Source organism: Tiliqua scincoides, chromosome 13, assembly GCF_035046505.1.
Source record: "Tiliqua scincoides isolate rTilSci1 chromosome 13, rTilSci1.hap2, whole genome shotgun sequence".
Lineage (NCBI taxonomy): Eukaryota > Metazoa > Chordata > Lepidosauria > Squamata > Scincidae > Tiliqua > Tiliqua scincoides.
The window spans coordinates 9,275,919-9,289,297 of NC_089833.1; the positions used below are offsets into that span (position 1 = coordinate 9,275,919).

The 13,379-nt window shown below is 45.1% G+C and overlaps 2 protein-coding genes across 3 annotated transcripts in view; one reads left to right on the plus strand and one right to left on the minus strand.

Annotated features, from left to right (window-relative positions):
* IFT140 (intraflagellar transport 140) overlaps positions 1-9,518 on the minus strand; it is an 89,387-nt gene extending 79,869 nt beyond the window's left edge. For both annotated transcript variants that reach the window (XM_066640455.1, XM_066640454.1), the window contains exons 1-4: positions 9,437-9,518; positions 3,375-3,538; positions 1,581-1,802; positions 425-546 (exon numbers count right to left, since the gene is read on the minus strand). In XM_066640455.1, coding sequence (XP_066496552.1) covers positions 425-546; positions 1,581-1,802; positions 3,375-3,521 — 491 coding nt within the window. In that variant the 5' untranslated portion in view covers positions 3,522-3,538; positions 9,437-9,518. The remainder of the gene's footprint in view (positions 1-424; positions 547-1,580; positions 1,803-3,374; positions 3,539-9,436) is intronic.
* A 1,405-nt stretch (positions 9,519-10,923) lies between these two features.
* The window catches only part of CRAMP1 (cramped chromatin regulator homolog 1), a 51,005-nt gene continuing 48,549 nt past the window's right edge, over positions 10,924-13,379 (plus strand). Inside the window, exon 1 of the mRNA XM_066640767.1 lies at positions 10,924-10,994. The gene's annotated coding sequence lies outside the window, so the exon portion shown is untranslated. The remainder of the gene's footprint in view (positions 10,995-13,379) is intronic.

The window sequence follows — 13,379 nt, forward strand, 5'->3', positions numbered from 1 at the left end:
AGAGGCAGGCAGTGTTGGCCTCTGTCTGTTGTCCTCCTAGGTTCTCAGTGTAGCACTAGCACAGATTCAGTAGCCTGTTTAGTCTGTCTTGGCCTCCCGTATCACCTTCATTCATAGTCTGTCTTGGCCTCCTGTATCACCTTCTTACACCTTCTTTTGCCACTGTTTATGTTCGTTCTTATTCTCCTCATTAGGGCAGAACTTCCATTTACGGAAGGAAGCTTCCTTGCCCTTTACGGCCTCTTTTCTATTACCATACTTGGAGAAGTATGTGAATTGAACATCAAGAGTTATAAGGGCACTCAAAACGATATAGTATTTAATACAGCATGGACAGTATTGAACACTGAGGAAGTTAGCCAGTCTGACACCATTTAAATATAGAAATTCTACCTGTCAGGATTCTGACCAGAGTTCTACTTACTCGCCAGGAGGAGGTGGCCTACAGATACAGTGATTGAGATGCTTTCCGTACTCATGTTTAAGCAGAGGGGGGCCTTGAACTCTACCCCGCTGGTCCATCCTCCATAACACAAGGACACCAAGCTGTGAAAGTTACAAGAAAGATTAATCTGAAGTCTGAGAAGTGTTTTACGATTGGTGATCATGATTTTTAGTACTGCTTTAGAAATGCCTTTGTGTGGTGGAAGCCCATGACTTTCCCTGCTTTCTTGTCTATTTCTTTCTATCCATTTTGGACCTTCCTGTCACTCAAGAGAATCCTGTACAGAGGGCAGCATCCTCACCAGGGTCTGCTGAGTCTGTTCAAGGTCACTACTGTTCTGCTGCTGTTGTTGTTTACTGTTTGCCCTTCCCTTCCCCCCCCCCCACAACTGACTAGTAATGTAGAACTTGCCATTGATCCACCTCATTGAAGCTTACCAGACTCCCCAAAACAGGGAAGGATTCAAGTTACTCCCCCACCAGACAACGCCATAAGGTTACAAAAAGCAGGGTCATGCACCCCACCTTTGCATATCAACCCTGGTCTATCATCAGCAATGTCTAATGCTTTATTGAGAGTTGCCCACCCAGCCAGCTAGGTGTGGGTGAAAGTACACAGAGAAGACACATTAGTGGTTTGTTTTATTTTCAGCTTGATTTTTAACCTCTGTGCCATCCTCTGCCCAACCCATTCCCCCTAAATAGTCCTATTTTGTTCCATGCTTCCTTAGGTGTCTTATTGCTTTACCCAGTTTTGTTTTGGGGCTTTCGTGCTTTTAATAAAACTCTTTTGTTGTTACTTTTTAACCTGCCTGATCTCTGTTCACTCTGGAAGGATTTGGTTACTGCCCTACCAGGTTGCCAGCCATCACTTCTGTTTTAAGGGGATCTCCAGAGATTTGGGAGTTTTCCATTCTTTGCGGAAGAGATTTTCCCATGGCAACTCTCTTTACCTGGTTTTCCCTGGACTTGAGCAATAGCAGCAATCTACCATCCTAGTTTAAACCCAATCAGAGGGTGAGTCTAGGTGCCCACTGCTAGGCACTGTGCCCTGCATTCATCTACCTTACACAATCACATGAGAAGGCTTATTAAACAATGTTGAAAGAGAAAACCATTTGGGTGTTGCCACTTACTTTGTCACCAGAAACGAGGCGGGTGCCATTAGTACTCCAGTTTAGGACTGTGATATCAGCATTGTGGTTGGAAGGTACGGCATGATGCTCCTTGTCTTGCTTGTTCACCACCACCACATCCCCCATCTCACAGCCTACTGCCAATATCAGCTTTGATGGATGCCAACTTAGGCATGTGGCCCGGAAATTTCTTTCCAAATGTGCATCAGATACATGCTCTCCCTGCAAGCAGAATAACACAAGTCTCTTCACACACCCCTCCTTTAAATTCACAAGCTCTCTACTTGCCAGTTAGGACCATGTTCTACCTCTGGAGGAAAGATGACAGCTCCAACTGTAAAGAAAAAAGGCATATCTTCTCTATTAGTTTCCTCATCGTATTTGGTTACAGAAAGATACATAACAAATGAAAAATCGTTCCAGAAAAAGTATTGAGAAAAAGCTTGTTCCTTTGTGCTTTTCAACTATTCCTCTCTTAGTGCACAAACAGAACATGCTACGCACAGAAGTACTGTATGCTGAATTCAAACTCCTGTTTACATATAAGAAACACTGATGCATTTTTGGGATTATAATGTGGATTTTCTTCGGGTCTCTGTGGATCACCAACTGGAAGGTCTTGGAGAAAGCACGTAGCAGTTCAGTTTCTTAAGGGGTAAAATGAAAATAGTATTACATGTATATTACTGAAAATATATAATTTAGTTCAGTGATTGAGAGAAAGAGAGAGACTCGGACTGACCCACACACACTTTGAGACTAAACAGAGAGCTTCCAGCCTACAATACAATTCCAGAATGTTTTTCTACAATAATGTCAAACAAAGGTACATGTTCTAGCACAGGAGAGAGCAGAATAAGACCCTGCAGACTATTCTGCTCATCAAATTTCTTCCTTTCGCTATACAGTACAGCCAAACATCACTGCTGGATGGTGACTCACATGCAGGCTGGTCATTCCAAGGGTGAAAAGGAAAAAGAGAGAGAGAGAGAGAGAAACTTTCCAGAGGAAAAGCTCCAGTGGCTGAAAAAGTCTGGTCAGCCTCACACTGTCAACCTCTTTCTAGCACTTTTGCAGTGACCAGTTCAAACAGACAATTCATCCCAAACGCTATGCTGCTTCAACTGTACTATAAACAGACCCTTCCATTCTGTCCCAAACAATCTGGGGAAGGGGGGAACCACAACAGAGTATTGTCCATACTAGGAAATGTTTGTTTAGCACTTTGGTGGTGGTTGAGTTGCAGAGGACAGTCAGGATTATAAAACCAAGTGGACTCAGAGAAACACACAGTGTTATGAAAAATTCTAGGTCATATTAATGCCCCTGCAAGCACATATAAACCCCTGAATCCCAAAGGTAGATATATTGTTTCAGAAACATTAAACAAGTTTCCATTGGGTTCTTCACTTCATAGAGGGACTCCTAAATCCCTCTCTTTGCAATTGTCATTGGCTAACAGGTTTTTCCTGGGGAGTGATTGCCACCAGGCCTGCTACAGTTTTATGAATGACCAACCACCATAGCCAGAACACAAATCATTTTCTTTTAATTGTACATAAGATGCTTTGAGAGGTCTCAGACTAAAAAGGCAGACTACAAATAAAAAGGTCTAAACTAGGATGTTCACTGCATGTCTGTGTTACACTGATGAAGACAAATGTGCACTTCTTTTTAATTACAGTTTTTAATTTAAAGTTTTCTATTCATTAAATATGTATATTTAAACTACAGATGCAGCAATGCTCTCAAGCTAATGCAAAGCAAAAATCAAAACAGCTTTGTCATGCTCACCTGTTCCAGAAAAATATCCACACTGCCCCCAGAGCTTGAACTAACAGATGCAACAGCCAAAAAGGGTTGAAGATGGTGCCAGGCAATGTGGGAATGGGGCCCACGGGACTCAAGCGCTTCTATTCGATGATCAATATACACAGCCATAGTCAGCACTCAAGTATCTACAAAAGGAAAACAAGTATTTTGCAACCGAACCACCACAGTGCAACCCACAAATATCAACAGAAGAGAAAAGCATTTCATATGCTGAAATAGAAATGAAATACCTTTGCTTTACATTACAGTGCGAACCCTAGTTCAAAAGTTACACTTTTAAAGCACTGATTTCTTCACTAGGAACTGATTCTTTCCCCCTTCCCTAGGAAGAATACAGCTTTAAAAATATCCATCTCTGGTGATAGCAAATCTGTCCTTCAGGGATCAGTCTGGGACAGCTTGGTGTGAAGTGCTGCAGTCTTTCCTTGAGGAACCCAGGAGAGATCAAGAGGCGAGACACTAGATCACTGGTTCCCAACCTATGGTCTGGGGACCACAGGTGGTTTGCGAGACTCTGAGAAGTGGTCTGTGAGGTCTCAGGAAAAGTAAATCACCTTTCCTTGCATGGCGAGACACTGGATCAATCTCTCATAGACCACCAAAGAGGGCAGAGAATGGACTGCCCACAGCCACAACCATTGAAGAGTCAGCTGTGGCCGTGGGCAGGGCATCCTCCGTCCTCTCTGATAGTCCATGGGGGAATGCTTGGGAGTCACCAGAGAGGGCAGAGACCAGACTCTCCAAAGTGATCCATGACAATTCCAATTTTTGCTCAGTGGTCCGCGGGCTTCTAAAGGTTGGGAACCACTGAGCTAGATGCATAGGCTGTGAACAGAACTTCACCATGAGCTCCATAGGGTCCTGAAGATCCTGAGCAAGAAAAAAGAACTTCTGATATGTTCCACAGACTGGTGCTGCACTCAAGGCCAAGTCAAAGATGGTCACCAAGTGTACATTCAGGGCAAGACTGCACACATGTCTGCATACATGGGTAGTGGAGGTATATACTGTTACATTGTTCAGAAACAAGAGAATCCAAGGAGCAGTGTCTTGGAAGGAATCTGCTAGGTCCTTTTTTGAATGGGACAGAATTAAAAGTAACTCACAAGAGGCAAACACAACTGTTGAGAATCTTTATGGAATAGAATAGGAGGTGAGCAAGTACTATCCTGGATTACTGCTGAATAGGGTTATAATGCAAGGGGAGGGATGTTTTGATCCTTCCCCTCCAGGTGCCATTTCCCCCCAGCCTAAATCACACACCCCCCCCCCCGAAGCTGCTACAGGTACCTACATGTTTTCTTCAATGAGGCAAATAACAGCTTGGTGGTGGGTGTTTTAGATAGGGATAACAGCGCAGTGGGTCAAAGGATTTAAATAAGAAAAACTGAACATTTTCTTTTAAAGAAAAAAAAAATGTTGGAAGAGTCCATCAAGGACCCCTCCCACGGAAGCTTTTTATACAGCCCTCGGGCTTTCAGCTGCCAAGTAGTGCTGAGGTGTTAATGTTGAAAAGGCAGCCCACATGAAAATTGGGCTCTCCCATATCCTGAAATATGATCAAGATTCATATATTTTCTCTTTTGTTATTTGCAGCTAATGAGTTCCTAAGTGAGAAAAAAGTGTTTATTTTTGGTTATGACCTGTTTAATGACATCACTTCTTGTCTAATGACATCACTTCCAGCCCTCAACAGGCATCATGAATGCTATGTGGCCCTCCGTATGAAATGAGTTTGACACCCCTGTCTTAGAAACTGTGAAATACATTCAAAAATAGCAAGTGTGAAATTAACCCAAATATACAGAGAAAGCAAGATAGAACGTAATACAGTCAGAAAAGGGGGAACAGGTTACACAGTGATTGGACTGTCATTATATTTGATTTGCCCAGTAAACTGCTCTGTGAACTTTTTGTTGAAAAGCGGTATATAAATACTGTTAATATTTGCGGTATACAATATAAAAGCGGAATATAAATACTGTTAATAATAATAATTGTCAGGAACAATGGTCTTCTCAGATTTAGCCCTAAAAACTGTAACAAGAACTAATATGACTCATGACTAAGGAATACGGAAACAAGAAATGAAATAGAGATGGGGATTTCCAAAAAGCTATCTATGTCAAATAAGCAGAAAACAGTAATAATTCCAACTACTGAAGAAGACTTAAAATATACAGATCATTTACAGGAGGAAGAACTGTCGATAAAAGATACAGATTCCAAAGATACAAGACATTGTATACTAAAGCTAGAGCACAAAGATTGACTTTTCAACATCTTGTGCCCATTTTATTATGCTGTTTTCACCATGCACAGCACGTTGAAAAGTCAATATTGTTCTAAAAATGGAAAAACATATGTAAATATAGATACAACTTCTCATTATATTCCATCCTCAGGAGAAAATGGTGTTAAACAGTTGAGCAAATGACATATTATTTCTCAAGTAAGTTTCACAAGATGAAAGGCAGCCCCAAATAGCTAGAGGTGTAAGAAACAGACACATTCATCCATTTGTGCTTACATGCTGGAAGAGGCACCACCATCCCATGAAAGCTTATGGTACAATAATTTGTTCACATTTAGACGTCTGTTTTTGCTGAAACAGACTAACATGGCAAACCTTTTGGAAGTGGTTACCCATCTATGGTTGCTGATCAATAAAATAATCCACAGAACTTGCTCCACTGAGAAAACATACAGTATGGTGTACTGTATATAGCCATCTTTTCCTATGCTACACATAAGAACATAAGAACATAAGAACAGCCCCACTGGATCAGGCCATAGGCCCATCTAGTCCAGCTTCCTGTATCTCACAGCGGCCCACCAAATGCCCCAGGAAGCACACCAGATAACAAGAGACCTCATCCTGGTGCTCTCCCCTACATCTGGCATTCTGACTTAACCCATTCCTAAAATCAGGAGGTTGCGCATACACATCATGGCTTGTACCCCATAATGGATTTTTCCTCCAGAAACTCGTCCAATCCCCTTTTAAAGGCGTCTAGGCTAGACGCCAGCACCACATCCTGTGGCAAGGAGTTCCACAGACCGACCACGCGCTGAGTAAAGAAATATTTTCTTTTGTCTGTCCTAACCCGCCCAACACTCAATTTTAGTGGATGTCCCCTGGTTCTGGTATTATGTGAGAGTGTAAAGAGCATCTCCCTATCCACTCTGTCCATCCCCTGCATAATTTTGTATGTCTCAATCATGTCCCCCCTCAAGCGTCTCTTTTCTAGGCTGAAGAGGCCCAAACGCCGTAGCCTTTCCTCATAAGGAAGGTGCCCCAGCCCCATAATCATCTTAGTCGCTCTCTTTTGCACCTTTTCCATTTCCACTATGTCTTTTTTGAGATGCGGCGACCAGAACTGGACACAATACTCCAGGTGTGGCCTTACCATCGATTTGTACAACGGCATTATAATACTAACCGTTTTGTTCTCAATACCCTTCCTAATGATCCCAAGCATAGAATTGGCCTTCTTCACTGCCGCCGCACATTGGGTCGACACTTTCATCGACCTGTCCACCACCACCCCGAGATCTCTCTCCTGATCTGTCACAGACAGCTCAGAACCCATCAGCCTATATCTAAAGTTTTGATTTTTTGCCCCAATGTGCATGACTTTACACTTACTGACATTGAAGCGCATCTGCCATTTTGCTGCCCATTCTGCCAGTCTGGAGAGATCCTTCTGGAGCTCCCCACAATCACTTCTGGTCTTTACCACTCGGAAAAGTTTGGTGTCGTCTGCAAACTTAGCCACTTCACTGCTCAACCCTGTCTCCAGGTCATTTATGAAGAGGTTGAAAAGCACCGTTCCCAGGACAGATCCACAGGGAACACTCCCTTTAAGGTCTGAATTTAAAAGTTCAGATTCTCTCGTGCGTTGGACACTCAGCTTGATGAGAGTCCAATGTGCTTATTTGTTTCACTTAGTCTTATTCATGACCATGTAATTATTTCACTTGCCAACAATACTTGTGCAGCAATAATGTCCTCGCAGTGTACGCAAACTGACAAAAGAAAATCTATACATGGCAGTCATTCATCTCGCCTCTATTATGTAGTGGTGACTTCCCTGCAGCTTGCTGAATATTAATAAAAGGTTCTTATGTTCCTATCGATTGATTCCGGGAAGCTCCACTATATACCTGAAGTATTTCATCTGTTAAAAAGTCTATATACATGTGCAACACATATATACATGCTCATTTTAATTGCAATTCAAAAAATTAACCCCATATTTCTTTAAAAATTGAAATTAGCCCGTTCGTTAAGGATAGTGACTTCCTCAGTACTGAATAACCATTACCAAACCACATACACCATACAGAGAACTATGAAGCAGAGACGTGGCAGATTGCTGAATGCCCTGGAACAAGACCCTGCCCTTGGACAAAGCATTCGGCCCTGGTACTATGCATTGGTGGGTGATGGGCAGCTGCAACTCCTCCCCACCAGCCAATACAAGCACTCCTTAGAGACACTAGAATGGTGCTGGAGCCTAAGGAGGACACACCTACTTAGAAATGGGGTGCTAGGTGCAGTGGCAACATGAGTCCCTTGGCCAACCCAGTTAGCAATATTTACCAGTATTGTAAGGGATTTAAAGGTTGAGGTAGCTAGGTGGACCCTCTGATAGGAGTGGGCCAGCGTTGAACATGGTCAACTCTAGACACCACCATGGTGTGAAGTAATCCTGGCATATCCATCTCAATCTATAGAAATTCCTTCATCCACTAAGACAACCAGTGTGCTGCGGGAGTTTGGGGAAGGGTCATTTCTTAGTAGGGCCACTGGGGGAAGTGAGCTCCCCAACAACAGTGCAGTATGCCTTGAAAATTCTCAGAAAACTGCCTTGACAATTTTAGTGCCAGCTCAGTGCGCTGTGACATGCAAAGGGTTGAAAATAGCTGCTCTAAAACATGCCGAGTTTAACTTTAGTGTCCAGCCAGGCTGGTGGGATCTCTAACTGGAACCCTCCTTGTGATTCCCCCTCTTCAGTTTTGGAATCTCTTCTCCACAGAAATCCATCTTAGTCCCTCATTTTACATGTGAAAGCAACAAGCAAAACATTTTTTAAAAATAGTTTACACAGCACAAAAAGAAGTTCTTAGTCTGTGTTAAAAGGTTGCTAACGTTTTCCTGCCATTTGATGCACAGCAGGTCCAGTTTATTTTATGGATGCATTACCCCAGTAATTTACTTATGATGACGATGATGATTATTTATTGTCAATCACTTTGGGTGACAATCTGTTTAGTGAAAAGGGACATAAAACTTTAAAAGAAATGAAACAAGGGTAATTTATACTCTAATCGACTAGCACACAATAAGACTTCACTGACAAATGGAACCTCACTCTATGAAGAGCAAGGGATGCAGGAAGAGAGGACTTCCAACAGGACTAGCCTTCCATCTCCTGGCATAATTTTGTATGTCTCAGTCATGTCCCCTCTAAGCCAGACGCCGCCGCCACCACATCCCGTGGCAGGGGGGTTCCACAGACCAATGACACGCTGGTTCAAGAAATATTTCTTTCCATCTGTCCTGACTTTGCCAACACTCTGTCTCCTCGCAGCCAGGCGCCATCCCCACATCCTGTGGCAAGGAGTTCCACAGGGTAACAACACGCTGGGTCAAGAAAGCTTTCCTTCTGTCTGTCCTCACTCTCCCAACACTCTGTCCATTCGCAGACAGGGGCCGTCCCCACATCCTGTGGCAAGGAGTTCCACAGGTTAACAACACCCCAGGTCAAGAACTGTTTCCTGCCCCCTTTCTTCAAGCAGCCCTGCAGTCCCCACCCCAAAGGGAAGCCTGGCAAGGGGAAGGAGCTCTTGTCTTCCAGGGGGAGGCCTCGCCACTGTCCAGCCCAGCCCAGCCCCTGTGGCTGCCTCCGCACAGGACCGACCCCTGAGGCGCCCCCTGGGCCTAAGACTCCCTTAGGCCCCCCCCTCGAGGGAGTCCATCCGAAGCAGCGAGGCCAGATACCCCCCCCCGCACTCACCCTCCCTCGCAGTGCCCCCGCCGCCCGGGGAAGAAGGAGGCCTGACGGGCCTCAGCTCGTCTCCGCCAGAAGCTTAGCGTCACCTTGACAACCACGGAAAGAGCCGAGTGCGCATTCGGGATTTTCCGCCATTGTTCGGTAAGTTCCGTGCCTGTTCGGCTATTTCCGTCGAAAACCCGAATGACTCTTTCGGCTTTCTCCGTCAACGCTCGCCTCTCTTCGGTTGTTTCCCTTAATGGATCTGTCTACCGAAAGGCGCAGAAATTCCCGAACGCTGCCTCGTGTAGTCGAGTTCGCACCCAGAAGCTCGTTTTCTTCTGGGATATACCACCTGAAGATGCAAGTGGGGGGGACGATTCCTGTTGGAGAGGCTGCTCAGCACGATGCTCACAATAAACCAGCATAATAAAAATGGCTCCACTCAGCACTTTTTCCCCCATTATGTTTTCTGCATATAGGGCTGCGGTGTCCCTCCAGAGAAGATTTCAAGCACCAACAGCCACCCCCTCACTTGCAGCCAGAAGTGGTACAGTCCAAGAAAAAGCTTTTACCCTAAGAGTCTGCTTGAATGGGCTTTATTTTAACCCATTCTTGCCCAGCCCACAGTTGAACACCTTTGATCCCTGTTGCGTATATGCAACGCTGGGCAGAAATAGTTTTTAATAAGCATTTATACAGGTATAGCCCTCCTTTCCATGACCGGTTGAGCAACACAAGGCGGCTTATATAAAAGATTAATGAAAAAATAAAATTACTATTAATAATTTTACATACACAAAACAATATACCAGTGTTTCTCAAACTTTGGGTCGGGACTCACCAGGTGGGTCGCGAGCCAATTTCAGGTGGGTTCCCATTCATTTCAATATTTTATTTTTAATATATTAGACTTGATACTACTATGGCATGTGACTGCATTTGGGGAAATGCCAGCACGCACACACACGCACACTTGGATTTTATTGCATTTTATTCTGCAATTGTATTTGATTTCGCAAATTGTATTTGATTTTGCACTGGAAAACTGCAGAGATTTGTGTAGGTGTGTGAACCCCCTCCCCACAACACACACACACACACACTTTTCTTTTTTCACACTCACGGGAGAATTTTTTTGCTCGTGCCTCCTCCCCAAGAGATGTGGATTTCCACCTGCCAATCAAACAGGACCACCAGCCAATGGAATGTCGCATTATGCCACAAGCCCCGCCCCTAGCCTCACCTCTGGCCAATGGAAACGTCCCGCTCCCTTCTTTCTCTGTTTAAACTCCGCTTGGCTTTTGCCTTTCCTAACCCCGCCCACTTTCAGCTCCGCCCTCCCCATTTTTCTCCCGCGGTTGTCATCGGCTGCGCGCGGCACCCTGATTGGCCCCCTCCAGCTGCGTCTTGGCCAATGAGAGGCTTTCTCGGAAGGGGCTCGACCCGGGGGCGTGGCCGCGCGCCCTCAGCCCTTGCCCATTGGGTTCCCTTTCTTCCTCGCTGCACATCACTTCTTGCAAGCCCTGGGCTGCAGCAGGCGCCTGGCATCAGACCTGAAGGGGGGGTCTCCATGCACCAGGTATGATCCCAGCCCCTCTTTGCAAGCAGCCCAAGGGGGTGGGGCTCTGTCCCTTGGCAGGTGTGCAGATTTGGGGGGTAACCCCCCCTCTGTCCTATTGCATCTTTTGCTGGGTGGGGGAGAGGAGTCTCAGAGCCCAATCCTTTCCCCGATTGTGCTGTTACTGTGCCTTCCTCTCCCTTCAATGGGGCTTCCTCCCTAAATCCACCATATGCAGGCTGCAATCCTCTCCACACTTATCTGGGAGTAAACCCCATTGACTATAGTAGGACTTAGTTCTGAGTAGATATGCCTAGGATTGTGCTGTCCCTGTACCTTCCTTTCCCTTCAATAGGGTTTCCTTCCTAAATCCACTGTATTCAGGCTACAATCCTTTCCCCACTTTCCTGGGAGGAAGCCCTACTGAATGCAGTAAGCCCTATTGAATGCAGTGGAATGTACTTCTGAGTGGATATGCCTAAGCTTGTGCTGTCCCTGTACCTTCCTTTCCCTTCAATGGGGTTTCCTCCCTAAGTTCACCGAATTCAATCTGGGAGTAAACCCCATTGACTATCATGGGGTTTACTTCTGAGTAGCCATGCCCAGGATTGGGCTCTTAGAATTTCAGTTTGACACTTCCCAGAGTGCCAGCAGCTAATGAAGGCACACCCAACAAGCCCAGCTCCCTGAAATAGGCTGAGGGGGGGCACCATTAGGTGGCGAGATCCAAATGGAGGGGGGAGAGGAAGGGGCTTAGGGCCCAATCCTAACCCATTTTCCAGTGCTGGTGCAGTTGTGTCTGTGGGGAGTGCACTACATTCTGCAGTGCAGGGGCAGTCACTGGGGCCTCCTCAAGGTATGAGAACATATGTTCTCTTACCATGGGGCTGAATTGTGGCTACACCGGAGCTGGAAAGTTGAATAGGATTGGACCCTAAGGTCAGCGTTTCTCAGCCTTGCTCACCACTTCTCATGGTCCACCTATTGGAAGTACCACCAGAAGTAACTGGCAGTGATGTCATTGCCTGTTACTTCCAGATTGAGAAGCCAGGCATAACATGACAAACACAGGTAAGGGGCTCAGGGAGGACAGGAGAGCTTTTCTGAGCACTTTTCTGTCATGTTGCATCACTGGTCTTGCTGCCAAGTAGAGGTGGTCTGGGGGGGGTCCCACGAGTACCACCAGACACCACCTCAAGTGCCACCAGTGATACGTGTACCACTGGTTGAGAAACACTGGCTTAGATGTTCCACAAGGAAAACTAGAAGGTATTGGGAAACTCAAGCTGCAAGCCTATGTGTGCTTTCCGTTGGAAAGTACAATGGGACTTACTTCTGAGCAAACCTGTCTAGGCTTAACATGCACCTCCTGAGAAAATGAAGTCAGTTGTGGGGGGGGGGGGAAATAAAATGTCAAGTGTAACATGAGAGACATCAGAGCTGAATTGGGGCAAAAGTCTTAAGCAGAGTAATTTGGAGGGGGTAATATGATAGAATGCAAGAAGATGGGAAGTTTTGCTCTTCTGGATGAAGTCATCAGGCACAAGACTTTTGTTTACTTGGTTGAGTCAGGATGAAGGGGGGGGGAGGACTTTTAGGACTGTTGAAAATGGCCAGCAGATGCCACATCTTGACATAGTAACTTCCCCACTTCCAGATGTTAGATCATTAACTAGAAAGAATTTTTTTTAAAGAAAGAAGTAGGTTAGTTAGCCAGTGCTTCTGGAAGTTTCATGGATTAATATGGAGAGGAAACCAAAGTTGAATTTCTGTTGGGCATGAATCTACCTGTTTAGGTGTCCCTGCCTCAGCTGTGAAACTGGATAGTTTATCAGATTGCAATACTACATAAGTTTATTTCTGATTGCCTGGATGCAACTCTTGAACCCTCTAATGGCAGCTGTTGATCCAAACTCATTCCAAAGCATCTCATTGTTGTAAACTTGGATGCCCATGGATGCTGTTTGGCCAACAGATTCCGCTGAAATCCTGGGACCTGCTTCTGTTTGAATGTGTTTGAGGTTGGGCATAAAACAGAGAGGTGCAGCTTGTGCTTCTCTTTTCTTTCTCTAGCAAATAATGTTATGAAATCCTTCACTGTCCCCCTGCACCCTAAAGTGTCTGTTGTTGATGGTCACTTTGGCATGTGCTGAACTTTAAGCCTCTGCTTTGGAATTATTTTTGTTGGTTATCTTCTGTTTGTTGCTGGCGGTTGAATTGTGGTTTCTGTTGTGAAAGAGAAACCATCAAAGGCTCCATGATTCTAAGCACTTTTAGGGCGCAATCCTAACCAACTTTCCAGCACTGGCATAGCTGTGCCAGTTTGGCATGTGCTGCATCCTGCAGTTGGGGGGCAGTCATGGAGGCCTTCTCAAGGTAAGGCAAAGTTTGTTCCCTTACTTCAGA